The 27872-nt window shown below is 43.4% G+C and overlaps 1 protein-coding gene across 2 annotated transcripts; it reads right to left on the bottom strand.

Annotated features, from left to right (window-relative positions):
- Positions 1-1551: 1551 nt before the first annotated feature.
- On the bottom strand, positions 1552-24318 carry MAP3K8 (mitogen-activated protein kinase kinase kinase 8). 2 transcript variants are annotated; one of them, XM_045857944.1, is made up of 8 exons: positions 23955-24318; positions 19465-19823; positions 12522-12689; positions 10005-10266; positions 8500-8606; positions 4353-4505; positions 3431-3677; positions 1552-2526 (listed from the first exon to the last, which is right to left on the bottom strand). In XM_045857944.1, the coding sequence occupies exons 2-8, from the start codon at positions 19798-19800 to the stop codon at positions 2396-2398; spliced, it is 1404 nt and encodes a 467-aa protein (XP_045713900.1). In that variant the 5' UTR covers positions 19801-19823; positions 23955-24318; the 3' UTR covers positions 1552-2395. The 2 variants fall into 2 exon arrangements, with proteins under 2 accessions (XP_045713900.1, XP_045713901.1); XM_045857945.1 differs by lacking the exon at positions 23955-24318 and adding an exon at positions 23574-23947.
- Between the last annotated feature and the right edge of the window lie 3554 nt (positions 24319-27872).

Below are 27872 nucleotides of genomic sequence, written 5' to 3'. Positions count from 1 at the left end.
GAAGCCTCAACAAAAGCTCTGGATAACAAAGCTCCTATGAACTTCTGAGGCTGGTGACACTCCATTGTGTGTATTGTCACACAGAGACACCAGGAGAATAATGCATCCCTGAGTACATGGAAACTTCAAGATTGGAAGGTGGGCAGGTTTCAGGGTGAGGTTATTCTGTGCTAAGTACACTCAAAACTGACAGTCTCACTGCTCATCTTCTTAGCAGGAGGTGAGTGAAGGATTTCCTCAGAATCTACTCAGGGCCTCATAGCTTCCCTTAAGCTGAGCCTCTAGTTGGTGACCCCTCTCGGTTTGCAACTCTTGGTTTCCAAGGTCAATAGCTCTGCAAGTGCTCAGTGGGGTCCAGCCCTCAGGAACCCCTCACAGGTGTCCTGCCCACGCTCTCAGCCACCAGTGCCACGCATGAATCACCTCTTTAAAAACAAATATTGCCTGTTCTCACCACGAGTGCTCCAATTTATTTCAAAGAATGGGGTTTTCCCAAGTGGGATTTGTTAACTAGAACTCAATTCATATTGACTCTTTACATTTTCATGAACATCATCAAAAGTTGCATACCTTGACTCAGGTGCAGGTTTTGTTGCACCTGATCAGGGATAATATGAACATGGCCACGAGGTTTTGGAGTGGCCCACACAAATGAGGAACCGAGGTTGAGGGGCCATTAGCTCTGCTGCCAATCCACCTCACCCTTATTTGGAGACCTGACTCCCAGTGGGGACACTACTTGCTTTGCAGTGAAAATGACTTATAGTTTAAAAGCAGCATAAAATGAGGAAGAATTGAACGGTGAAGTTAGAAAGATCTGGGTTCAAATACCAGCTTTGTTTGTTTCCTTGCTTTGTTTCCCCCTGAGTAAAACTAGAGGTAACAATACATCTTTTACACGTGTGTGGTGAAGACTACAGAGCTGGCGTGTTTTACTCCATGCATGTGAAAGTGTAATACTATTCACTCGGTGAACAGCGGGTCCAAATCCCATTCAACAGTTTTCATTAGAATTTGGTGTGCATGATTGAAATCTACCTTGTGCAAAGGCAAGTGAGTTATTAACTTGCCAAACACCAACAGGCACAGAACATACAAGTATACACATATATTCCAAAATAGTACAAATGTAAAAAAAAAAAACCATCAAAAGTAGAACCACACTTAGCCTGAACTGGCAGCTCACAATTTTTGACCTCAGTATCCAAAAGGGATTCGACCCAATCCAGATGACGACAGCCTGACACAGCAGCAATACAAGAAGAGCATGCACACGATTTGCAAAGCTCTCAGGTATCTTCTGCCTCCTTATGATACATGTTCCACTCTAACCTATATCCCACCCCTTAGGGTGCACCTCCAGTCCCGGTGAGAATCACACCTTTCACAGAAATTAAGGCAAAATACTGAATTTATTCAGTTGACTTGACCAATCACATCAGATAAAAATGTTGGTTTCATTTGCACGATATAAAAAAAATACTTTAAGTAGGAATAGTCACATGCTTTACAATGTTAAATATATATATATAAGAAAGACTCATGAAGGCATTTGATATAAAACATACATAGTATGCTATTTTAATATACAAATGCTCGAAAGAAAATAGTCATAGGAGGTACAAAAGTAGCATCATTAAGAATTGACAAAAGTTTCCATTTTTCATGAAGGTCACGTTCTCATCCTTTGGGATGTACAGAAATTATGTGGTTTACACAGTTTTATCCACATTCAAAACGTCATGTTTTAAATGTTTTAAGCATGGCACGTGCAGTACAAAATGTTTCCATAGGAACACAACAGAACCCGGCACTAATGGCCTGCTGTCAGGTGGCGCTGCACTGACCAGCGAGCCACTTTCCAGACACTAGTTCAGCTTATTGCTACAATATTCAAGTTGTTCTATTCACCCAAAATATAACTTTAATTTAAACTAGAATCTACCAACACAGGCTCAGAGACTTAGCTAATATACACTGATCTATACAAAACAACTATTCTGCATTAAATGAACTTCCCATACTTAAGTTAGAATCAAGAATAGTAATTTTAGGCTAATATATTACTCTTATAATTGGTATTTTTAAAAATTTGAACAAAGTGCACAGTGAATGAAATCAGTCACCAGAAACGATCCTCCTATACATGTTTAACTTCCTCCCCTTCAGTCACACCACCTGAGAAATGAGGACTTCAGCTCTGGTGGGTACCAGGGCAGCTCCACAAATCACACACACAGGAGCCACATGGAGTCACACTCCTGAGTCATGGGAGCCCACAGTGCCAGCCAGTAAGTGCTCCAATGCACTAGACAGAGCCCCTGTGTAGAGTCAGCAGAACGAGCTTCCAGGAGATAAAAGCTGAGTCTTAATTTAGAGCAAACGATGTCATCAGTCAGCCATATTCCAATGTTGGCGGACCCCGGACAAGGTTGAAATAGCCAGCCAGGGCTCCAAGGTCAATGTAGAGAGAACGCTGTCTCTTTAGCATCTCTGATTCTTCAGTGCTTCCTGTACATGAAGAATCTGAAAAGGGAAACATTGAAAAAGTAAATAAATGGCCGGGAAACATGTTCAACACTAAATACATGTTCCTTCTGCAAAAAAATAAAATAAAATAATAGCTTGGGCCTAATGAAACAGCATTCAAGGCCTGGTTTTAACTAAAGAGCTACAGAACTGAACACCATGTGCTAATCCATGTAATATGTCATACACAAGAGACTTCAAAAAAGAGTCAATGACAGCAAGAAATTAGCTAGAAATCCTTGTATATTTTCCAATGTCCCAGATGGTTCTCTTTAAATATGGAGAAGTCAGACAAGAAGCACAGAAATGCAAACAAGCATTCCAGGCTTGACATCTGGGTTTGGAACTAAATGGATTAAGAATGCCACAGATTTTAATAACAAAAATAGAACCCTCTCCCACACATATTCAAAGCTCTGGGAATATGTGCTGATTCTCTAAATGGGAAAGACTCATATCGGTGTAAGCAGAGGAAGACAGAAATGCAGCTTGGCTTCAAACAACACTTCATCCGGGCAGAGCAGTGCCTTGACGTTTCCGTACAAGGACTGGCGTGGCTTTTACCGTAACTGCACTTCACAGAACCCCTCTCCTTACCGACAGCAAAACTGTCCTGCTCGATTTGCTTAATATTATTCTCTGTTGCATAAAAGCAAGTCAGACGCAGTTCTCAATGAATGTGTTACCTACACTTGCACTAAAAACCTGTTATGGCTTGCTGGTAAATTAACCATTTTTAAAAAATGCTTTTGCTAACATTCTTGCTGAAATTTCTCAAAGAACTTATGGCATCAAAGAAGTCCCTTTATTCTTTCTTCCAAGTGCATTCACACCCCGTCAGCGTCAGCGGTGTGATGGTGACAGAGAAAGAAGGGCAGCGCGCATAGCAGAGTGTCCGTACCTGCAATGTTCTCCGGAAGTTCCAACTCCTTCCTACTCAGCAGCCTCTTCCGTTCAAAGAGGGCAGAGTCCAGACTCTGACAGCGTGGCTGGTCCTCTCTGGGGGGGTTCAGGGCCTCATGTTTCAGCAGGTCTGCTGCCCTGGGGCGGTGATTGGGGTTCCTCTCCAGGGCGGCCTCTATCAGCTCTCTCATGCCGGGACTGCAGTCGTCCGCAATATCCTCTAATGGAGGGGCCTGTTTGTGGATCTATCAACAAACCAGCCCTCTCAGTACATGTAAGCATCAGTACCTGAGACCACCCACTCGAGAGGAAAAGGACTCTATTAACACCAACTGGAAACTCACCAGTCTCCCACCTCATGCCCTGCAGCAAATACTGTTCATACCCTACACAAGTTACCCTTTAATTTCCTAAAAACATCAAGTTAAACCCATCTTTTGGTTCAGTGAAGAGGTACATGCTAGGTTTGAATAAACACCGACAGCTTTACATCTCAACAGTGGCCCAAGGGTCACCATGCCGTCATGAGGAAGTACCTGTTCCTAAGTCTCCCAGCAATAAAATGGGAGTTGTGTGTTTCACTATGGGGCAAGCTGGTGTGGTTACCTATAACCTAATAATTGTTTTAAGTGTTCAAAGAACACATACAACTGCTTTGGCTCAAAGATTTATGCTACTCTGAGGCTACTAAGTGGCATTTTATTATTACATGTCTAACAGAATAGTTTACCATTAATGCCTAACATACATTTTAGTGAGTTCCCACTAAACCAGCAAAGTCTTCTTCGCAAGAATGAGGCTTTCTCCACAAGAGAAGAACTTTCGGCTGCCTCTCATGGGCCACTAGCACTCAGGAAGGAGAGCAGCTTTCCTGAGCAGGTGGAATCCCACCCCCTCAGTCCCAGGAAACCCCCACTTACTATGTACAGGTAGGAGGGGTAGGCTGAGCGAGGGTAGCGCTTCACCCAGGGCGGGGTGCCCGTCTGCATGTGGATGAGCGTGGCCCCCAGGCTGTAGATGTCTGCCTTGGTCGAATGGCCCCTGCACAGGATCACTTCTGGGCTCATGTAAATCTGAAAAAGCAGCAGGAAACACCGGTCAGACTGCCGTCATTGTCTGGGTCTCCCCAGTCCAGTTCTGGAGGCTGGCTCACCCACTGGTACCACGTTTATTTATTGCACCTTCATCCCTTCAGGGGAGCGCCACTGCTGTGCTCTCCCGTAAGCTGAGGAGGATAACGGACAGCCACCTGGGATCCCTGCTCATCAAAGTTCTGCAAAGCACTGATGCATGTTTAATGTTTCTGCTAAAACACCACTTCCTTCCATATTTAAATGGACACCACAAATATTCTCCACTTCCTGTTTGTCACTAAATTGCCAAACCTCTAATTACCTGCAGTAATCAAAGGCAGCAGAAGCCCACATGGTATTAACACTGATCACTTGAAAGAGAAGAACTTTAAAAAGTGAAATGTTGTAAAAGTGATCTCAATTAGGTATTTCTGTGAACAAGTTATTTCTACCTCCCATGCAGCCCAGTGACTAAACATTCAAGGCTGTGTTAACACTGTGTCAGTTCAATTTGGTGTCAGAAGTCTCTGCTTGGAAAGTAGGGCTAGATTTAGAAGTAGTTTCTCTAAGGAGTGTTTGTTTCTACACTTTAAAAAGAAAGAGAAAAAGAGAGCAAACCCTGGTGCCCAATGACCGGTATTTATGGCTGGTCTAGACGTATCTTAATGAACAATATTTCACTTTAAGAAATTCTATATTGTTTGTTACGAGAACAATGAGAAGGGTTAAGTGTTCCCAGAATACATATCAGAGTAAAGAAGTAAAGAACCGGCTTACAGAAAGTGGGGAAATTGCCCGGTTTCCCCATCTAAACCCTGCTCAACTACTTCCTACAACACACTTCTGGGCTGGCTCTGGCACTCATTCTCATATTCTCTCTCTCTGTCTCTCGGCAAACTGGCCAAACCAATCTTCTTGTTCTCAAACTTCCCCTGAAGCAGAAACAGGTCCTGAAGTACTTTCTTACTCAACACCATCACAAAGTAATGCAGTGGCAGGTTTAACTGTCAGTAGGGGATGCCCACTCCCTGACCTCCCAGCAGAAGGATCAAAGTGTTTACTGTTGATGGAACCCACAGCAGCGGTGCAGCAGGCCTCTGCAGGCTCTATGTGACTGACATTTGGGGACAGCAGTGTCCTGTCCACCTGGAGATCTGGCTGTTGCCCCTCAGGCAGATTGCCCAGAGCTGCGAGGCCCAGTGGCTCAGAGGTCCTGCTTCCTCAAGTTCTGCAAGAGCCAGAGCAGCAAGGCATGGAGCCCGTGGACTCTGCAAGCTGGCTGACAGATGACACGGAGATCAGGGCGAGGCTCTGAGAGTGGCACACCCTTGAGCATGGGCACTGGTACGGGGAACCTGGGTGTCACATCAGGGGTCAAGGCCCTCACCTCTCAGCACATTTATTAGAAAGGGGAAGAGACTGTGTGTGTATGTGTGTCCACACATATGATGATTGCATGTGAACTTACATAAAGACCAAGCATTGAATCAGAAGAATATAAAAACTTTCTAAAAAGGACCATGCTATAACAGTGATTCTAATTAGCTACCTGCATTCATTATTTATTCTTTCTTTGCATCATGTAATTAAAAAACAAGATTAAATATATATCAGATTAACCCTGTATACAGGGGTGGACAAAAGTAAGTTTACAGCTGTAACACTAATAAATAATATGTAATACAAGAATAAAATCTGTGTTTCAAGTGCTCAAAACTATAAACCTACTTTTGTCCACTCTCTCTATGTATTATATGGTTACAATATAATGTTCTGAATGTAAATGCTGAGAGAGAGATCCAACACAGGTGACTAGTCTCTGCACTGATGAGCTATAGTGCAGGGACCAAAAATCATCTACAGCTATGAAGTAGTCAAGTGAGTAAGTTCCAACGGAAAGCAAATCCGTATGGTTGACTTTGACTCACTGTATCTTATTGGGTCTTCAAGTATGAGAAAAACAAGCTCGCTGACAAATGTCCACTGGTGATTTCACAGCCTTGCTCATGATCAAATTTTAGCTCCTGAGTGACACACATATAGTAAAGGCAGGCTGATATAGAAGAGAGTTTATAACTGTAAACACTAAAGACCAAAGCTAATTGAAGCAATTTACTTTTAGTTAAAATAACCAAATTCATATACTATTTGAGAGTAGTAAGATTAACTCATACTCCAGCACACATTCTTTTTATGCTAGAGAATCCCAGAAAGGGCATATCTTCCTCTAGACATTGCAAAATGTTCAATTTGGTCATTTTGCCAGGAAGAAAAAGGTATTTTCCATTTTTAATACCATAAGTAGTTTGTTTCTCAAGCTGGCTCCAGGAAAAATGATAGAATGTCACAAACATTCTATCTGAACTTCTGACTAATGCCAAAATATGCTGAACATTTTCCACAAAAAAAAGTCCTCAGCATTAAGTATTATTAGATTTTGTGCTTTGGGCAAGTATTCTTAAGATCCTGGGCTAAAGCATTAAAAAAAAAGTCTACAGTTTTCTCTTCTGAATATTATTCTGCTCAAAGATGACTATCAAAAATCCTCTCTCAAGTATTTTCCAGCATAACTTCAGTAATATCAGCAAAAACAAGGATTTCTTCGGCTGCCCGGACAGTCTTTGCTTTCTAAGAGTTAAGAAAAGGCTTACAGCCCTGACCAGTGTGCCTTATTTGGTTGGGCATCATCATGCAAAGAGAAATGTTGCTGGTTTGATTCCTGGTCAGGGCACATGCCTGGATTGTGGGCCTGATCCCTAGTTGGGGAACATGAGAGATGCAACCAATCGATATATCTCTCCCTCTCTTTCCCTCTCTCTAAAAATAAATAAAGTCTTGAAAAAAGAAAAGGCTTGCAGAATCTTGTTTTGAAATGAAGTGTTTTCGGGGTTTTTTTGGGGGGGTGGGGCATGCATTGCAGTTGAATTCAGTACAATCAATATACCTACCAGCTAGACTAAGGGTTGATATTAGGTTGAACACTAAGACTGACCTGGTAATCTTGAGGCAAAGTCCCCTCCCACCATGATCTGGGGGCACTTCCAGCAGAGAGAAGGGCATGGGGCTGGGAGGCTGACAGTTAAGCACCCACTACAGTGGAATGAGCGGGGGAGGCAGCTACTACACCCAATTACCTTCCCAAGTGCAACCCCCATTGGCTGTTGTAATGGACTGTGAACTAAGTTGTTGCCTGTTAATGACTCGGGTAAATTTAACACAGCTCCCTCAACAGCAGCCTGCCAGCAAGCAGAGGCTCAGCAGACACTCGCCAACTATCAGCTTAATAATGTGAATGTTAAATTAATTTTTTTCTGAAAACCCAGGAACATATTTCTCTGAGCCTCATTTGGATTCAAGAAAGTTTTATTTTGGTTTTGCTTTATTTTTCTTCTCAAATGTAAGTATTATAACTAGTTCACATCTTCAATAAAATTTATTTATGCTATAATAAACTTGAGGTTTATTATAAGATCCCTAGGATTAAAGATAGGCCTAAAATGTTGTCAGTTATCAATAAATATTATTAACCATGAAAATTGTGGCTGTAAATGAACCAAAACAGGAATATTAGATAAACTAAAAACATACACATTAGTTGTATTAAAAATGTATACAGTGGTTAGATCTTAGACTTGAGACTCAGAAAAAACTGGGTTCAAGTTCTGGATCTATACCTCACTGAGAAGCTATGGGCACTTTATTTTAAACTTTTCAATCTCGTTTGCTTATTGTAAAATGAGAATTGTAACAGTACTTGCTTATGATGATAGTATTTACCAACAAGAGGGTTGTGGTGAGGATCAAAAAACCACTCACTTAAAGCACCAAAGCAAGCACTTGGCACCGAGCAAGCACTCATTAAGTATGTTCCAATGATAATAAACATTTAATGCAATGATTTTTCTCCCCTTTGTCCTTTCTGCAGTAATGCTAGAACATTTTTTATTTTTGCTCTATAAGAAATTGACCATTCTTGCGGGAATATAAATTATACCTCTGTTCCTCGGAGGTCCTTAGGAAAATAGATGTCTTCAGTCATCTGAACACTTAGGCCAAAATCCACCAAAACGGCTTTTGTGGACATGAAAACAATGTTGCTAGCTATGAAGAGAAGAACATTTTTAGTATAAAATTGTCTGCATACACATAAATAAAATGAAAACACTATCGAAAACAGCAAGTCCCAAATCAGAATAGATTGAGAAGCTTTCCCTACTGAAATGGGTGTAATACAGTCAAAACAGGAGGCTGAGAGTGTAGGTGAAATTACTTCAGATCTGTCAGGAATTCAGCTGAGGTGGACATAAATGACTGTAGTCCAAGATACAACAGCTAAGACATAGAATCTACCTCAATGTTGACTGATGGAAAAATGGGTAAGGAGAATGTGGTGTGTGTGTGTGTGCGTGTGTGTGTGAGATAGAATATTATTCAGCCACAAAAAAAGGAGGAAATCTTGCCATTTGTGACAACCTAGATAGACATTGAGGGCACTGTGCTAAGTGAAATAAGTCAGACAGAGAAAAACAAACACTGTGATCTCACTTCTATGTGGAATCTAAAAAATCCCAACTCATAAAAACAGAACAGACTGGTGGTTGCCAGAGCCAGTGGGTGGGGAAAACAGGTGAATGTGGTCAAAGGGGAAAAATTGCAGTTACAACATGAATAAGTTCTGGGGATGTCACACATAGCATCGTGCCTACAGTGAACAATACCACACTGTACATCAGAAAGCTGCTAGAAGAGTGGACTTCAAAAGTTCTCACCACCAAAAACAAATTGTAACTATGTAAGGTGATAAACATTAATTAATTAACCTAATTGTGGTAATCATTTTGCAATATATACATATATCAAATCATTACACTGTACACCTTAAACTTACATAGTGTAGTATGTCAATTATATCTCAAGCTAGAAAAACACACAGTAATGACCAAGAGTTTGAGTTTCAAATTCTATGACATAAGCATATTATCAAGCCACTTTCTAAAGCAAAAGAAGTAAAATACCCATTTTTCTCAGTGAACATTTTGCTAGTGCAATTGACCTTTAAGGGTCCACAGCCAGTTTCTCTGCACATTCCTTCATCGCTTGCTCCTAGAGAGCGGTCAGTGAAGGCTTCTTGAATAAACTATTGCCAAATTGATGTCCAAAATTGAAAAGCTATTTGTTTCTCAGAAACATGCAGGTGTGTGTGTGTTTAAGTAAATTTGTATTTTAAAAGCCATAAAGACATAGGCGGCACTTAATAGATGTGAGGCTCTAATCTTTCCCATGGCTGAATAGGCACCCTTCCTGATGACGCTGACAGTCCAGCGACCCCTCTTGATCCTAAAAGGTGCTTCAGAAGCACAGAGGAGGAAAGTGCCCAGTGTTCCAAGGGGGCAGTGCTCCCTGCCACTGAGGATCTTTAGTTTGAAGGAAAGCACCCATTTGCCTCCCATCTGATGAGTCTCTTGAAGTCAGAAAGGTCCATATCCAAAGGTAACTCACGTTTAATATCATGGTGAATCACTTTCTTTGAGTGTAGAAAATCAAGTCCCTTGAGAACATGCTTTGTCACCCAAATAATTTCAAATTCTCTCATTGGTCCACAGCTCTCCAGTTTCTCCAGAACAGACCCGCCCTCGCCTGCTTCCATAAAGAGATGGACAGTTTCACCCCATAGGACGGCGCCATATAACTCAGCGATGTTCTCGTGCCGAAAACAAGCTTGGATTTCCACATCGGATGGCTTAAATTGATCTACTGGAATCTAAAACACAAAAATACCGGTAAGACTCTCTACATAACTCCAGGTCAATGCAGGGTCCACACCCATGGACCCGGAGGGCCAACTAAAAGGGACGTAAACATCTGAAGATGTTGGTATCTTTGAGGTTTCCTGGGACCACTACCCGTTAGATACCAGGAGGTGACCGTAATTTAGGTCAACCCACAAAATAGGAGACAAATAAACGCCCTCAGGGTGCCCTGATCTGTATAAGATTGTACTGCCTTGTTGAAATAACGTTGACTTGAGATGAGTCTTTACATTACGCTGGCTTCACATAAACAATTCAAAATAAGAAAATTAAAAAACAACAGGAGTATAAATTATTTTCATATAGAGTATAGAAATCCAACCAGAGAATCATTTATGACTAAATCGAAAGAGAGAGTTTCTTATTTATTATAGATGTAATTTCTAAAATACTTAGATTTTAGGTCATGTTTCAGTATTTCTTGTCATGAAATAATGTCTTTGGTCCCACAGCTCATGCTAACAATGCATTTAAAATAAGCACTTGGCCCTGACTGGTGTGGCTCAGTTGGTTGAAGAACTGTCCTATAAACCAAAGGGCCATGGGTTAGATTCCCGGTCAGGATGCATGTCTAGGTTGCAGGTTCAGTTCCCAGTTGGGGGACGTATGAGAGGTAACTAATTAATGTTTCCCTTCTCATATCAATGTTTCTCTTTTCTCCTTCTCTTCCCCTTTCTCTATAATCAATCAGCATATCCTCAGGTGAGGATAAAAAAAAAGTCATTCATAAGAAAGAAGTAAATGTTTCAGTGCAGATAGATATGAAATGTCTCCAAAATAGAGTGCTAGGTGAAAAAGATGAAGTACATATATTATTTTCCCACTTGCAAAAAAAAAAAGAAAAGAAAAATTAAACTGTATGTCCATAGGGACTTTCTGGAAGGATATGTAAGAACCTATTAACACTCGTTCCCTGAAGGAAAGGCATCTCATCCTTCAGCCTACTCTCTTTTGATCTGTCTGGGGTTGGTAATCACATGTTTTTCTTTTTTAAGAAAAAAATATAGCTTAAAAATTAAATATAAATACGACAAGGAAAACAAACAAGCTCTTTTCCCATGCCTTTTATGAGGAAAGTGACACATGGGACACTTTGGTTCTAAGAGCTTTGTAAAACATCACTAGGTTTTTTTTAAAAGAACTTGAACATGTCCCCTCTGCGTGCAAGCTTCACTTGCCTTATTATGACACCTGCTCTTTTTCTTCTAACACCAGAGAGCCCACCAAATTTCTATGAAGGAACAAATGAGGCCAACATATCGTCAATCTTTTAAATTGACAACAGGGAGTGAGATGATTTTCAATTATTTTTCATTTAACTTTTGTTAAATGAGTTTATTGCACTTAAAAATGTTTCAAAGTAAAACAGACATACATAAAAGTGTAACACTGGTTAAGGATCAAACTCAATGAATTATCAGCCGAACACACCATGTAACCTGCATCTAGATGAAGAAGCAGAACTCAACCCACACCCAGAGACCCCTGCAGGACCCCCCCTTCCAGTCCCCGGGAACCCACTAACCTGACTTCTAACAGCATGGATTTTGTTAGCCTGTTTCTGGCCTTTCTATAAGTAGAATCTCATACTGCAGATCTTATTTTGTGTCTGGCTGTTTTAGTTCAACATAAAGATTAGGAGACTCATCTACATTATTATTACTGTAAGTCACTTATTTTCTTGGGACTATTACAAATGGTGCTGCCATGGACACTCTAGTATGCAGCTTTTGATGGCCACGTGCACAATGATGGGCTAATAAGAAGAGACGGGATCTTTTCAAGAATTGGTCTTTTTAAATTTAACCCTTTTCCAGTTTCTGCTTCCCTGGCAGACCCCCACCCCCAGGGGGAGGGACTAAAGGAGCAGCACAAGACTTTGATGCTACAGGAACGTGCTCTTCTACACCCTCCCACCACAAGAGGGGTGACGTGAGATGACGTTATCCAAACTGGTGCTAAATTAGCCAGCACTTTCTTTTTTTATCATGGCAAAGTAGGTTAAAATCAACAATGCACTATAACAGATTTCAGGGCTGAACAGCCCCAGGTAGCAAGCAAACCCACCAAACACAGGTGCTTTTGAATCGGGCAGCCTTAGACCAGATCCAGTTGATGGCTAACAAGTTTTAAGTAATGCAAATAAACAAAGCAATGCCACAATCCCAAACATGCAGTGCGCGCTGTCTGGTTACAGAGTACATACCAGTTTACATGCCATTCTTTTCTTGGTCTTGATATCTTGTGCTAAGTACACTTTCCCAAAGGCCCCCCGAGGAATGAAATCGGAGCCAATATTCCTGTAAGTCAGCTTCCAGGGGACGAGGAGAACATCAGAGTCTATCTGATAGCGTCCGTTTTGGGGAGTGATTACCTACAACAAATAAAAATGCAGGAGAGTGAGAATCCCAGCAAAGTCCTTTTCTAAGACACACCCTCTAAAAACTGGTTACTTTAGATTGCATTCCTCCTCACAGTGTTTGAAGTTCGGTCACTGTGTGTAATCATAACAGTGTGCAGGGACTATATTTAGTTTCGACAAGGCAGAGAAAGCATGTAACAGAGACATGTCCATCCCTGGTTGGACCTGATCAGATTTCCACCTACTCAGGAGTCATGAATTGCCAAGTAGAACTTAAAAATGGTTTACCTAAGGGAGTGTGACTACTGTGACCAAGAGGCCGAAAATAAAGATTGCATAAATATAAACTGTGCCTGCAAGGTGACTTGCTTCCAATTAGACCATGCAAGCCTGTTAGTCCGCATAGCTATTACTCACACATGATGCACCCCGAGAGAGTGTGGAAATAGAGTGAGGATCATGGAGGACTCTGAAAAACAAGGTGTTATGCCTGAGCTATGAGTTGACAGTGCTACCTAAATAAAGGGCAGAATTATTTCTCATCTACTTACTCACTTAATACTTATCGAGTGTATAATATGTGCCAGGCACTGTGTTTGGTGCTGGGGAGGCAGCTATGCCTAAGAGACAGATGACCCCTGACCTCCAAGAGTTCGTAAGCAAGCACTCAGAATAAAAGATTTCAAAACCAGTCCACTCCAAAACCAGGAGATGTATTCTGATAGCAGGGTGGGTTACAAGCAGCTGCAATTGTGAAAACTCATCAACCTGCACACTGAAGATCTGTGTATTTTACTGCATACAAGGTCTATCTCAATTTTTAAAGAGTAAAATATTAAACAGAGAAATAACTAAAATCAAAACAAATTAATAAGGTAGTCAGCTCACAAGAGACATGACATGGAGTACAGGCCTGAAAAATGTTTAAAGCGTTTTTCCAAGGGATAAAGCATCTCAAAAATACAAGTGTTTCCTCAGTGTAACTAGATTATGAATTCGGGAATTATGGAACTGCCACAGCAGCATCACGTTACTCATACAAAGCAAAAGGGGACCGCAGGGCACATGGGGTAGGAACGGACACCTGGTTCACGCACAGACTCGGTGTGGCGGGGGCTCCTTACAGGCCTCCAAGCCGGGAAGGTTCCACTAACCAGAAGGGCTATTTGCTCAGTCTCCCCGATGGCTAACCTTAGCGACACACTCCGCAAACAGATGTGCTCACTGTTAGGGCATGAAACGGAGTAACTCGAATGCTTAGAAATGTGAAGTCACTTCATTGAAAAATGAAATATTTACCAAGCACTGCCTCTGTGGGATCCTGCACAGAGCCTTGGAGGGAAAATGACTAAGGACGGACCACAGACTTAACTCCTTTGAAATATGACCTCTTTTCAAGAAGTGTGTCACCTCAGGTTACAGGAGGCCTCTTTTTCCAGATAAGAACGTGATGAATCTAGTCCCCTCCCACATTCAGGCAGAACCACGCTCACCGCATTCAACTGCACTTGAATATTACCTTTCTTTTTAAAAAAAGATATAGACACATAATTTACATATAAAATAGTTTCTTACTTGCCTTTCTTGTTATTACATATTTACAGATCCAGTTTCAACAGAGCCCCTTGGTCATCCACTTCGGTGTTTAACTCACTGCCACAAAAGCTTTACTTTTGCTTAACCAAAGTGTGTTATAATCCAATTTGACCCGTGCCCTCTTATTCTAAGAGGATGAAACATATAACAGCAGCCGCATAACCAGTGCCAATTATCAAACAGGCACTAGACTCAGTACTTTACACATTATCTCACCAAGTCTCACAACAGTCCTACGCGGCGCTATTTTTATCTCCTTTTTAAAGATGAGAAAACTGGCTTCAAAGGTTAAGTAACTCGCAAGTCAGTGACAGAGTCAGGATTCAAACTCAGAGCTGTCTGACCCCAAGGCTGCCACTCCTATCCTTTGGATTAGAGCCTTTTATCTTCTAGGAAGCTATAATTAAAGCTAAGCCAAGACCCAAACCAGTTATTAAAACCCTATGTTTACATGTCACTGGACACACCTTAGCCTTCTCCTCTTTGGATCAGGTCCTGCAAGGGCCTTCACCCCTATTTCACAGTCTGCCACAGGCAGGGCGTCCCCTCCGAATGCCCCACAAGATCTCCTCGGCCACCTTTGAGGACAGGCCCTAGTGGACAGGGTGACGGGCTGCTTTGCAGTTCTGCACAGCCCCTGGTTTTCCCCTCGCCCTGGACCTTCCTTCCCTGTTTGGGTTTGAGATGTTTTTGTTTTCCCCCTTCTTCTTCTTCTTCTTCCCAGGGGCCCTACCAAATAATCTTGTGGATCTCCATGCTACGTGTTTCTGCCAGTTCTTCAACTGCAAGTGCAAATATAAGCTTTTGACTTCCTCAGACAGGTCACTGTCACAAGTATTGGACAATACTGGGCCAGGAGCAGCACTTCAGAAAAATCCTTAGGCATTTCAGTGAAAATAAACTTAGTGAGAGACCCATGTGATGTGGCTGCTATGAAATGGATGAGTCCTCGGGCTCCATGAAAGAAGCCATTGACCTACAACAGAGGCACAGCTGGCCCTGTCTCACTCCACTGGTCACACCACAAATGGCCCGCCACACTCATGTGCTGGGCTTCGAGACAGGCACTGCACAGGCCTGCATGATGGGAGAGACCAGATGCTGGGGGCAGCTGACACTACAATACCTGAGAGGCTGCAGACACGATGAGACGTGTTTGTGAATGAGGAGAAGAAATGTGGGGAACAGGCAATTTTCAAAATATTGCCAGGACTGTCACGAGGAAGAAGAGCAACAATTATGTACAACAAATACCGCAATGGTGTGTGTTCTTTCAACACTCACTATGTGTAAACAGGTCACGTGCCTTCATCATTCGTTCTAACAACTATGGAGTAAGTGCTGTCATGTTACCCATTTTCAAGATGAGTAAACTGAGTCACAGAGGGGTGTGCTAACTAGCTCAAGGTCACACAGCTAATCCATTTCAGAGCTAAGATACATACACAAGCAATTTAATTTGTGGGCTCACAGTCTTCCCCACTACTTATCCCATGTACCTTTTGATGGCCAAAGAGTAGAAACAGGACTAAGAGGAATCAGAGATGGATTTTAGTTTTATCGAAGGAAGGAGGGACTGTCTTACAACCAGAATTGGCCAAATATGAAATTAAATGTCCCACAACATGATGAACTCTTTATCACAGCTCCAGCAGTTACTGGAGATGATAAGTGGGGTGATTGCAGCATCAGACAGGAGACGGTTTGATCGGTATCGTTAAGGTTTTTCCATCCCCGAGAAGCCAGGACTAGCCCCTGAAGAACAGCATGCAGCCTCTCACACCCACGTCTAGGAGGGAGCCCTGTGGGCCCTTCAGCTCCTCATATCACCACAGAGTCAAGTGTTTGGAACTCATTTTAGGTCATTCACCCCAGATCAGGTTATGAATTGTCTACACTATCAATAACCTGAAAAGCACTCTTATACAAAGCAACCCCAGTGTTAGTCTCCTAAAGTTTCTTCCCCGGGTCCTGCTGGAAGTTGGTGGACTCTTTATTAAGTATTTTTAGTAAAAGAGCATACACCTGAACACACACGTGGGCCATCATTTAACATGGCTGTGCTTTAGGATATTTTTGTAATTCCTAGGGGTGTGGCACCTCCACCCTAGTTAACTAATTACCTCCACAGGCGCTGTGGTGCTTGGTTGCCTGGAATACTCCATGTCTCCATGCCTCCAGGCCTTTGCACGTGCTCTTCTCTTCAGCTGGAACACTCTGCTCCCCACCCCCTCATCTGGCTGACTCTAATTCCATAACTTAGGCATCAATTCCCCTTGGAAGCCTCTCTGACAGTCTCCTGGCTGCCCTACCCCCCACCCCATGGCTGCGTGAGGTACTCTCTCTGACCATCCCCACAGCAATCATAGCATAGTTGTCCTGGGAAGTACCACATTGCATTATGATTGCCTGTTTACTCGCCTCTTGCAATCGCCACGCAGTAAGCTACCAGAAAGCTACCAGAAAGCACAAACCATTCAGTGCTGTATCTCCTGCATGTGGAAAAGCACTAATACACTGTGGCTGCTCCAGCCTTGTCTAGCAAATGAATGGCGAACACTTGAATGAAAGCATTTGGTCCATTCATAGATACACTTACAGTAGATTTTGTCATGGAACCAAGCTGTTTGGTAGATAATTAGCTGTCATTTTGCAAAGCAGATAGAGCAGCAAACGAAGCCCAAAAGAGAAAAGTTTTGAGAGGGTATTAGGGGGAAGACCATGGGAAGAGAAAGCTTTTGACCACAGGACGGTTCCAAGGAGACCACGATGTGAGGATGAAAGGGAGTTGAAGCAAACCTGCGTCCTGTACTATCTTGTCTCTGGCTATGATCAGAGACAGAAAGTCGTGTTTCCTATGTCATTACTCACGAAACACACAGCTGAGACAGGCTGCAGCAGTCACAGGGATTGATCTGATTCTTAAGGGCAGTGACAGGAAAGCCAACCCTGGCTCCAGAGCCATCTGACACCGGGCTGGTTTTCCCAGTGAGGCACGGCCTACGGTCCCGTGGATTTTAAGGTTTTCCTGATATTGTTTTGTTTTTAAGTTTTGCTTTATATTTTACATTATTGATCATTTTTTAAAATAAAACATCTTTTTAAGGTTTTCAAGATCCCTGCCTTATAATTGAGCTGGCCACAAAGTTCATTTAGTTTTTTCTGTACAATGGCTCTAGTAGTGCTTAGTTGTCTTTAACTTCATTCAAAACAATTTTGTTAGATTGTATTGTGACAGCTGTCATATCAGCATGCATTTTTAAAAAACGTATCAAAATTGGTGAATTTTTGTGTACCTACTTTAACAATGAAGATGGAAGAAAATAATCAACATTTTTCAAGTCTTATGCTTTATTATTTCAAGAAAGGTAAAAACACAACTGAAAAGCAAAAGTATCTGTGCAATGTATGGAGAAGGTGCTTTGCGAAGTTTCGTGGTACTATGGCCATTTTGGCCATAAAACTCTGCTGTGGGGCTGCCTTATGCAGTGGAAGATGTTTAGCAGCACCCCTGGCCTCTACCCACTAGAAGTCAATAGCAGGAGATAGTGACATCTCAAAATATCCAAACTAATAGAGTTATTGATGAAAATGAAAAATGTGTCTTTCAGTTTAAGGAAAAAAACTAAACAGACATTTTGGCCAACCCAATATATATCCTATTCTTAAATTTCCTCCTAAATATGGATTTCTTCATTTACAGGGCACAGACCCTATGCCAGGAACTGACACTACTCTTACCCTTAGCTCATCTAGAATTTTCACTTTCTTTAAATGTCTTCATTTCTCTCCTTTTCTGAATTGGCTTTTTTTTTTTTTCAAACTCCAAAACCTTCAGGAAGCTACTTCTTTGTACTTGTTGTAAGTTTCCTGGATTCCTTCTGTGCATTCCCAGGGAAGGTCTATGTGCCATCTCTCACTAGTCTGAGGGGCCAGGGGAAGCGCAACTGAGTCTCTACATATTTACAAGCTAGAGTAATTTGTTTACTCTGCATGTTTTCCCTTGAAATGTCCATTTTGACAAATAAATGTTAAAAAAAGAAATACGTAACCAATTATGTTTGTCACTATGGATATATATTTATATAATTTTGAACTGGAGTTCTTTAGTTGTATTTTAACTACAAAAATCAGGTGTTGCTTTTAGTTTAATGATCAGCTGAAGTAATATTCTCAATGTAAAGTACTTCATCAACTATTAAATACAATTTGATACACCAGACCAAAATAAGTCACACAACCATGTAAAATGTAATCTTCCTCCAAACTGAACTACAGATGAACATAACTGGCTTCTAATAAAATAATTCACTACATAGCTGTCCTAAATTACTGTGTTGTTTTTAACTGAATGAATGTAGTATGCGAAAAACCAAAAAGAATTGAATTCTTTGTCCAGACTCTTTACTGTTCAGCACTGACCTTCTCCCCACATTAGCCATTTTGCTGTTTACATGCATCAAAGTCAAAGGAGTCACTTTCATCAATAAGCAGGCTCTGCAAGTTACCGCCTACTCCTCTGTTGTTCTTTTTCAAAAATTAGATCACCTTTAGCCAACACCTACCATCACCTCTGACACACTAAGAGACTGAGAGAATGCCAGGCACACCTAAACACATCACCTGATCTACTCGTGTGGCAACAAAGTGTTGTCATAATATTTTGGATGATTTGCATACTTCGGTCTACGTAAATATGTCATGTGTCATCCATACTGTGTCAATTAAAGAGAGTGAATCTATACATAGCTATTTACTGCCTACACATTACATTTCTACGACTGAATTTAGCCAGTATTGATGTTGTGACTTTTCCAGATGTGAAAAGAAAAAAAGAAGAAAAAACCCACTTTCAGAAGTATTAACTATTCCCCCTCAGATGAAGGAAGGATTCTCATTAAGTCTTTCTCTTCTTCCTAATTGATAAGTCAGCTTTTTAATTAATTGTTAAATTAAAATACACTTCCCTTCATCCCCTATTTGTAAAACTACTACCAAAAATTTTTATTGGAACTTTTAATGAAGACTCTTTTTGTATCTTCAACATGAAGTTGATTCTTACAGATGTTACATTTTTAAAAAATCATACCTGCCAGCCAGTATAAAGCAAATTCATATGCCACTGTGCATTAAATGAAGCTGCAGGGTTAAGCTACACACACAGCACTCAACTGATTGGGAAAAGACATACCATATTTAATAAAATTCCAGATTCCTGTCGTCTGTGTCCATAAAGACGCTTTGCAGTGTTGGATATGTGGTTCGCAAAAGCTAGCAGGTCCTCCACGGTTCCATATCTGACTGACGACAGCCATGGCCCCTCCTGGCCGCTGAGCAGCAGGGACTCTGAACGCTCCTCATTCCGATTGCTGTCTTGACACATGGTCATTAGACTGGGTTCATAACCTGCTGGCTCTTCACTTGCATAAAGATTTTCCATAATGTCTATTACATCAGACACATTCAAGTGTTGAATTAATAAATCAATTTCTTCTTTATTATCACTTCCAGTGCTCATGTACTCCATTACTGTTGTGCTTTCCAGACAGTCTGCAAAAGAAAATATAAATACTGTGTTCACTATATTTGTGTTTTGGCATTTGAAGTCGGTGGGAAGCTGTGGGAAGCTGACATAAAATGATAGGGCTTCTACATGTCTTTATTTTAAAAACGAGGGCTCTGTGTCTACAGATGTGTGAATTCAAGTTGTCAGGGGAGCAAGGGACCTTAGATAACCTTCAGCCCAGCTCACTCACTTTGCAGAGGGGAAACCTGAGACCCAGACAGCTTACTCCTCACTGACTAAGTAGGTGGCATCAGCCACAGCCACTGGAAACAAACTTTCCCTAAACACAAACAGCTCAGGAATCCCAGGAGCTGAGGCGGCCAGGTCCTTTACAACTTCCAGCTCTGCTGCTCCCCCAAGGCGGCAGCCCTCCCTGCATGGGTCTCTATGCCTTTTACGCCTTGGGTGTTAAAGGAAAAGAACTACTTTACCACATTCAGGAGTTAACCTCACAAATAAAATTCAGGCCCCAGAGCTAGAAGCAAGTAAAATGGATTTTAATTTAAGCAAATTGATGGTCATAGGTCAACTTTAAGGAATAATTCTGATGCAAATGCCTTACACAGCTCATTTAGACATGGGAAAAGCCTCAAATCCTCCTTCTGCGAGTGAGCCGTATGAAAAAGGGAAAGAAGATTCATTTAACCTGTGAATCAGCTGGCCTCTCTTGAGACCAGAAATTTTCACTACAAGGCATACACCTCGAGGTGCCAAGAAAGTTAATTTGACACGTAGATCAATGACCCTCTAGAAGCCGTGGTCTTACACGGAGGCCAGGAAAGCCAAATTTATCATAGGCAACACTCAAGTTAAAGCCAATCAACTCTATTAGCCACTATTGTACTTCAGTTCTTATAGACACATCAGATGCTACACCTGGGGACTTGTAAATGAGAAAAAGAAGGTAAGCCAATGGTAAAAACGATGCTCAGAATTTTAGAACAACTGTACTCCAAAGAATTAAAGATAAAAAAATGTGAGAGACCTAAAAGAATCCGGAGGCCGGTATGTCTTCTTAAACCATCGTGCTCCCAAAAGCGCAGCCTCGCTCTGAAGGTGTCTCAGGCTCTGAAGGTGTCTCAGACGCACAGGAGCACAAGCCTAACCCATGCCACACTCAGAGCGACAGTGACTGCCTGGAGCTGCAGTGCGAGGCTCCAGGGAACGTCCTACAGGCAACGCACCACTCGGCCACTGAGTGCACCTTGTTTCAGAAAAGAACCACGCACTACACAGATGGTGTATTACAGAACTGTGCACTAGAAACCTATATAATTTTATTAACAAATGCCACCCCAATAAACTTAACACAATTTTTAAAAATTAAGTAATTTAAAAACTAACAAAAGCAAAGAACCATACAATGTTGTGTCATCATTAACTTACTTGACATTCATTTTCTGATGTGATGTATTGAGCTTCAGAAAAGCAATGTAGCATCCTGCAGTCTGAAGTTCCATCTAGACTCACACTGCCTGGGATCAAATCTTGGCCCCTCTCTTAATGTCTGCATGACTTGGGCTATAGCACCTTAGCTGTGCACCTCAACTCCCCCGTCTGTTAATGGAATCACAACTGCACCTGCCTCATAGGACAGCTGTGAGGGCTAAAGGAGCTCATGTGCTTGGAGTAGTGTCTGGTGCGTGGTAAATAAGCTGTGTCATTTGTAAGTGCTATTCGGTGCATAAAAGATACAAGGACTGAGTCAGCCACCTGGCTTTGCAGATATTAGGCTTCCTTTATCTGCAAATGGGATGTGGCTACCTAGTCCCCAGCTTCTTCACAGTAAGGTTTTAAAGATTGTATCTAAAACAAAAGACAAAGAAAAAAGTGGCAGAAACCTACAAAATGTTTTGACGGCTGTTATCACCACAGTTGCATCAAGAGAGAAAAGAAAGCTCTCTCTCAAAATCTTATACACTCTTGGAGTCTACTGAGTTATGAAAAGAATTTCTCCAGTTAAGGGAGGAACACTGACTTGGGTTTCACTGAGCCATTTAGTTGCAGTTTCTACTTGTAGAATTTACTGAAAAACAGAAGTTAAAACAAAAATAGCCCGATCTAGGACCCCACTGACTGGAAAGTTCCAAGGTTGCTGGACTGACTTATCAAATGGCTGACTTGAGAGAAAATACAGTTCCTAATAGTAATGTGACTCAAGAAAGAGGAGGAAAAGTCCGTACAGTTTACCAGTCAGTCAGCTGATCCAGAGAGGAACGGCAGGTGACAGTTTTTAAATCCCGCAGAAAGGCTCAAGTAGTTATATGTAAAACCTAAGTAAGAGCTTAAATACACACAACCCCAAACTTCGCAGTGGGGGCAGGGCAGGGCAGGGCCGGAGGGGGAAGGGAGCGGGAGGGAGGCCTGAAGGAGGGCAGGGGCGGTGGAGGAGTGCATGACTGAGACTATCATCAGAGTCAGGCATTAATTCCTTAGCAACACGCGGCTCCTCTCACGCAAACCCGCGCTCCCGGAGCAGCCCTGATGACCAGTCCGCCCACTAAGTATCCCTGCAAAGAGCCTCAGCACGTTCAAGCCTAAATTTAGCAGACACTTAGCAGATTTCCAAGTTATTCATGATCAGTACTCACGTAGAAAAAGTGATTGTGAAGGTATTCGACTTTAACAATAAAGACCCTTCCCCACAGTTTAAAATCCTCATTAAATGCCTACTTCTTAATAAAGTAGATGACTGTGCCACTTTTAGAAGTGGAGAGATGGGTAAATACAGTAAAAATGATTTCCTTCAAGTTACTTGAGAAATCATCCATAAAGCCAAGAGGAAATCCTATTGCTAAACATTAAGGTTAAATTCTTGGCCCCGTGCATCTATGAAAACAAAAGTGAGGGAGGGTTCCTGGCAAGCGGGAATAAAAATGGCCAAGGATACAGGCATCAGCTTCTGCCTAACAAAGGATGAGCATACCCGAATTACTTCCCATTCAAACAATTTTTTTCAGCCACAATAGCACACTGACCCTCAGGGCACATCTCCTATCATATCGTTTTGTCAACAAAAAGCCCCAGAATGATGCAGTTAGCTGCACAGAAGCACAGCCACTCTGCTTGAGAACCTCTAGATACCTCAACCATCTAATTTTCCTTATAGAACGAAGTAGTAAAGGGCCAAGCGCCCGGAGTGGTGTACACAAATTCAACCCGTCAGAGTTGGGGGCGTCTGCTGCAAGCGGATTATATTCTACTTGGCAAATACCTGAGACTTAGGCCACAGATAAGTAAAGCAGCTGTACTAGTGTGTCGTTCCCTGTTCTCATCAGGACGCCCTTTATTCTGGATCAAAATCTATCTCCAAAAGCGAAACACGTAGACACTGTAATGTCTCACTTAAAGACAGCTCGTGGCCTTCTCTCCTTTTGGGATAAGCTCGTGCTGCCTTCTAAGCATTGTTCTCCGCCCAGAACTAGAAGAATTTCGGAGTCCTGATATCGCATTACCACCGGGAAATATCTGTGAAATAACTTTTCGCCCCGTAATATTCTTAGACCAAAAGCCCGGCGTTCGTGTTCTGCTATACTCACCCTTTACCGGAGGGTGTAAGCATGAAATTAAGTTTCAGCTCTCCAAACTCTTCTCTGCTCGTCAACTCCCCACCGCCCCACACTCCCTTCCTCCCGTTCCTGAAAGTCTAGGGAGCTTTTAAGAGTTCGTAAATCTGAAAGCGCCGGTCATTTGGCCGACGGCAGCGGGGCCCCCAGCCTCTGAAGTGCACTCACTGGGAGTCGGCACGGAGAAGGCAGCCGTCCGGGAGGCATTCGCGGTGGAAGGCGCGCTGGCGCGGGTCCCTGCTTCCCCGCTCACTGCCCGGCCCGCACTGCTCGTAAGCTAGGGATCCGGGAAGGAGGAGGAAGGGGGCGGAGTCGCGAGTCCACAGCGCGTGAGACCCTTGCGCAAGGTGCTTTCCAGCAGTGGTGGCCGCAGCCGCGACCCGCCGGGAGGACGGAAGCGCAGCCAAGCGAAAGGTCGGCACGCCCCACCTTCAGGAGCCCCGGAATCTGCCCCCTACCGGGGGCACCCTGCCTCTCAGCGAGAGAGGTGGGGTATCAGGGAGAGCTGAGACCAGAAGATAACGCCTAAGCCCCCGAATTCGGGGTTACCTGCTGCCTCCGCTTGCCTCCGCAGCCTGGGCGCTCCAGCTACCGCCCCCCGACGGCTTGGCGCGCAGCGAGTGGCCGGCCTTCCAGAGCCCGGCGCGCCGGGACTCCGAGGTCGGGCGGTGGAAGAGGCTGGAGCCAGGGCGACCGGCCCCAGAGCCTGGTGCGTGGTCCTGACCCGAGCGGACTGAGGAGGCCCGGCAGTCCTCGTCTGCCCCTGACTCACAGCGTCTGAGCCGGCGGAGGGGCGGCGCGGCGCGCGCTAGCCACCGCCTCCCCGCCTTTTCCATTTCCCCTTTCTCTCCGTAAACAGAAAGAATTGCGGGGAAGCCTAAGCCCCAGCGCAGGGAAATTCCGTCCTCCCCCCCGTTTGCCCTCGGGGCTCCCGGGCGGAGCAGTAGGCGAGATGAGGGAGGAGCGAGCGTAGTTTCGGGAGGAGCCCGCTCTGAGCGTTCGAGTCGGGGATCGCCACGCCACCTAGGGGCCGGGGACTGTAGTCGAGCGCCTGGGACACCTTTGAGTTTTCCCTCGGACCTGGTGGCCGGAAAACCGGGTGGAGTTATAAAGCGCGACCGCGCCTCCGCTCCCCTTCCGGGTCCCAGGAAGAAGATCGTATTCCTAATGAGGGTGCGCCCTAGGTGTTGTTCAGGGGTCCCAGGCCCTTTCCCGGGCCACCGAGCCCCTGGCGGACCAAGGTGCTTGTGCTGTCCCCGCTGCGCTGCGGGAGGCGCAGTAGCGTCTGGCCTCCTTTAGCCTCGTCCAGGTTCCGGTCCAAGACCAAACACGCAGTGCTACTGCCGGTGGTCCGGACCCACGTACTTGGATTTAAAGGTTTGGTTAAGGCTGCAGCAGGCTGGGCGAGAACCTGGAGGACGAGCACCTGGAGAGGGGTTGGTGTACTCCTCCAGGAAAACCTGGTTTTGTTTTTTGTTGGACCTGGTTATTTTATGTCACCGCCCCACTACGAAGTGTGTCAACCGTTCTCTTCCTAACCCCAGCTGTGAGTCCGGGATTTTCTGTTCTGATTGGAAAGAAGATCAAAGATCGTTTATAGTGTTCTTCCTTCTTGAGTGGAAAGTGTTTACTCCAGGTAAAGCCGAAATACAATTGTTCTAGGGAAATAGCGCCTCTTTTCACGAAACACTTGTCAGGACATTCCCAGTACTTCCTGAGTTGTAGGCTGCCCTTCGAACCCCCCAACCCCCACCCCAGCCCCCAATAGTGCCTTAGTGTCCAGCACTTATGAGCCAGACATTTGGCAAGACAGCCTGAGAAAAGATGATATTAGGCAGACATCCCCTGTGTGTTACCCACCTGGAAGCGCCCGGATTCAAACGGCCTCACACTCTGAGGCCACCCCCTGCCCTTTCCAGAACCCAAGCTCGTTCAAAACCGCATCAAAATCTCCACGTGAACTCGGGAAGTGGAGGAGTCCCAGGCACCTGGTGGAAAAGCCTTTCTTGGGGACTTGTTTTTCAAATTCTGGAGGGAGGGAGCGCGGCTTGCACCAACCCTGGGGCTCTAAATTGGTAGGGATTGCAAGCCCAGGTAGAGGGGTAGAACCTCCCTGGTCTGGACTGGAACTCTGTGGACTGCGGCCCAGTCTCCAGAGCAGATTATCCCAGTTTCGGCTGAAAATGAAGTTTGAATGCTTTTTTTTCCTCTGTAAACCAGGCTGGCCAGGTTGTTACTTCCAATGGTAGCCTGAGACCAGTCTGTCCCTCCTCTGCTTCCCTTGACCAAGGAAGGATGATCTTTATAAGCATTTTAAAAATAGAAACATGGAACCATTCTGCCCCCACCCGCTTGAGTGAGATCATTAAAACCACACCTAATCTTCTGGGAACTAAGTATTAGCCTAACTTCCTACACAGATCTCCCAAACACAGCTGCATTTTAGAGACTGGTGAGATAGTTGCTGCAGCAGGGTTCTGGCTTACCAGACAGATCTCACCTAACAGGGTAAATTAAGAGGTGTTACTCAAAAACATTTTAAAACTCTAACAGAGATTGTATCTGGTGACTCAGAAGAGACTGAAGGAGAACTAAAAAGAAAGAACTAAAATTTTTCTTGATGAGACTTTCTTATTTTTTTTAATTATTGATTTTAGAGAAAGAGAAGAAAGGAGGGAGAGAAACATCAGTTTGTTGTTCCAGTTATTTGTGCATTCAATTGTTGCTTCTCCTGTGTGCCCTGACCAGAGGTGGGACCCCCAACCTTGGTGTATCTGGACAACATTGTAACCAACTGAGCTACACGGCCAGGGCTTTGATCAGGACAGTTAACCTGGGCTTACAAGAGTGATCCTGTTCTTTTAGAAGCACTAGGAAAGTGACATTTAAACTGGTCAGAGAGACGCCTCCTGAGTCAGTGTGCACGGGTGGTGGAGTTACTCAAGAAGCCATTATCAAATACATTACTAACCAGACCTCTTAAAGCTGTTGGCAGGAAACAAAATGCACTTTAAAAATAAGTTGTAACTTGAAGAGGCTTTCTCTCTAGTCACAGGTCAGGCAGTAATGGGTTTGTAATCTGTAGTTTGGACATCAGAACTTACTTACTCATGGAATCAAAATCACTGACAATGGGTAGGTTATGGACAGTGCATTGGCCTATGGAACTCCACATAGGGCTCTATGCTGGTAAATACAACAGGACATTGCTTGCCAGTATTTTGCATACTTATAAAATACAATATTTTAGAGAATACTGGATAAATTGGAGTAAATTAGGGAATACCTACATGTGGGTTGGTGAAAAATGTGTTTGGTTTTCTTAAATAATTCAAGGAAGATAATTAAATACTGATTTTGAATAAAGCTTTAAATAAAATATTTTTAAAGGGGAACTTGAACCTGATTTCATGAGCATAACTGTTTCCTATTGGGAGGGTCAAAAAAGTTCATTCGGTTTTTTTCTGTACAACAGCTCCAGTAGCACTTAATTTTCTTTAACTTCATTTGAAACAATTTTGTTAGATTGTATTGTGACAGCTGTCCCATAAGTGTCCTTAAAAAAAAACAACTTACCAAATTGGTGAATTTTTGTAGCCATTTTAATATTGAAGATGGAAGAAAATACACAACTTTTCAGCATATTATGCTTTATTATTTCAAGAAATGTAAAGGCACAACTGAAACACACAAAAAAGATTTCTGCAGTATATGGAGAAGGTGCTCCGACTGACTGAATGTGTCAAAAGTGGTTTGTGAAGTTTCGTGCTGGAGATTTCTCACTGGACGATGTGCCACAGTCGGGCAGACTAGTTAAAGTTGATAGCCATCAAATCCAGGCATTGTAGAGGATACCGGCCAGCAGTATCCATCTTGGCTGTGGATGCTCATCGAAACACGAGAAAAACATACACAGAGACAACCAGGTCCTGTGGCGGAATAGGGACAGAAGGGCCACTCTCTCTCGTGGAGCGCTATGGCCACTCACTCTAGTGGAGAGTGCACCGTATCTATTCCCAAGCAGATTTTTATTGAGAATACAGACTTAGTTTGTGGATTCACAGTCTGGCAGAAAAGATCAAAAGAAATAGGTGACTTACAAAGATGCAGACAGAACTCCTGCTGTGATTTTGGGCAGAGGTTTGAGTTTTATCATATGAAAGGACTGCAGGTTCCAAAGGTTTCCTATCTGCGCCTTTAAATTCCAAGTTAATAACATCCTCCAGCAAACAAATCTCACAGGATCTTGCATATTCTATGTCCCAGGCCTGATTACCCGGGGTGGGGGAGGGGGCAGGGCGGGGGTTTCGCCGTTTCTTGTCTGGGCTGCACCGCTCCTACTAATTTCCACAGGCTGAGAAGGGCAGGAGACAGAGGCAGCCAGGGGTCGATATCCATCATGCCTTCATTTCCACAGCCCCGAGTCTCTTCCCTTAGGGCATTCTCACATGATCGAGTCTGTCTTAG

This window comes from Phyllostomus hastatus, unplaced genomic scaffold (genome assembly GCF_019186645.2).
Source record: "Phyllostomus hastatus isolate PE091 unplaced genomic scaffold, TTU_PhHast_1.1 phas_scaffold_1674, whole genome shotgun sequence".
Classification (NCBI taxonomy): domain Eukaryota; kingdom Metazoa; phylum Chordata; class Mammalia; order Chiroptera; family Phyllostomidae; genus Phyllostomus; species Phyllostomus hastatus.
This window is presented reverse-complemented; position numbering and strand designations above follow the sequence as displayed.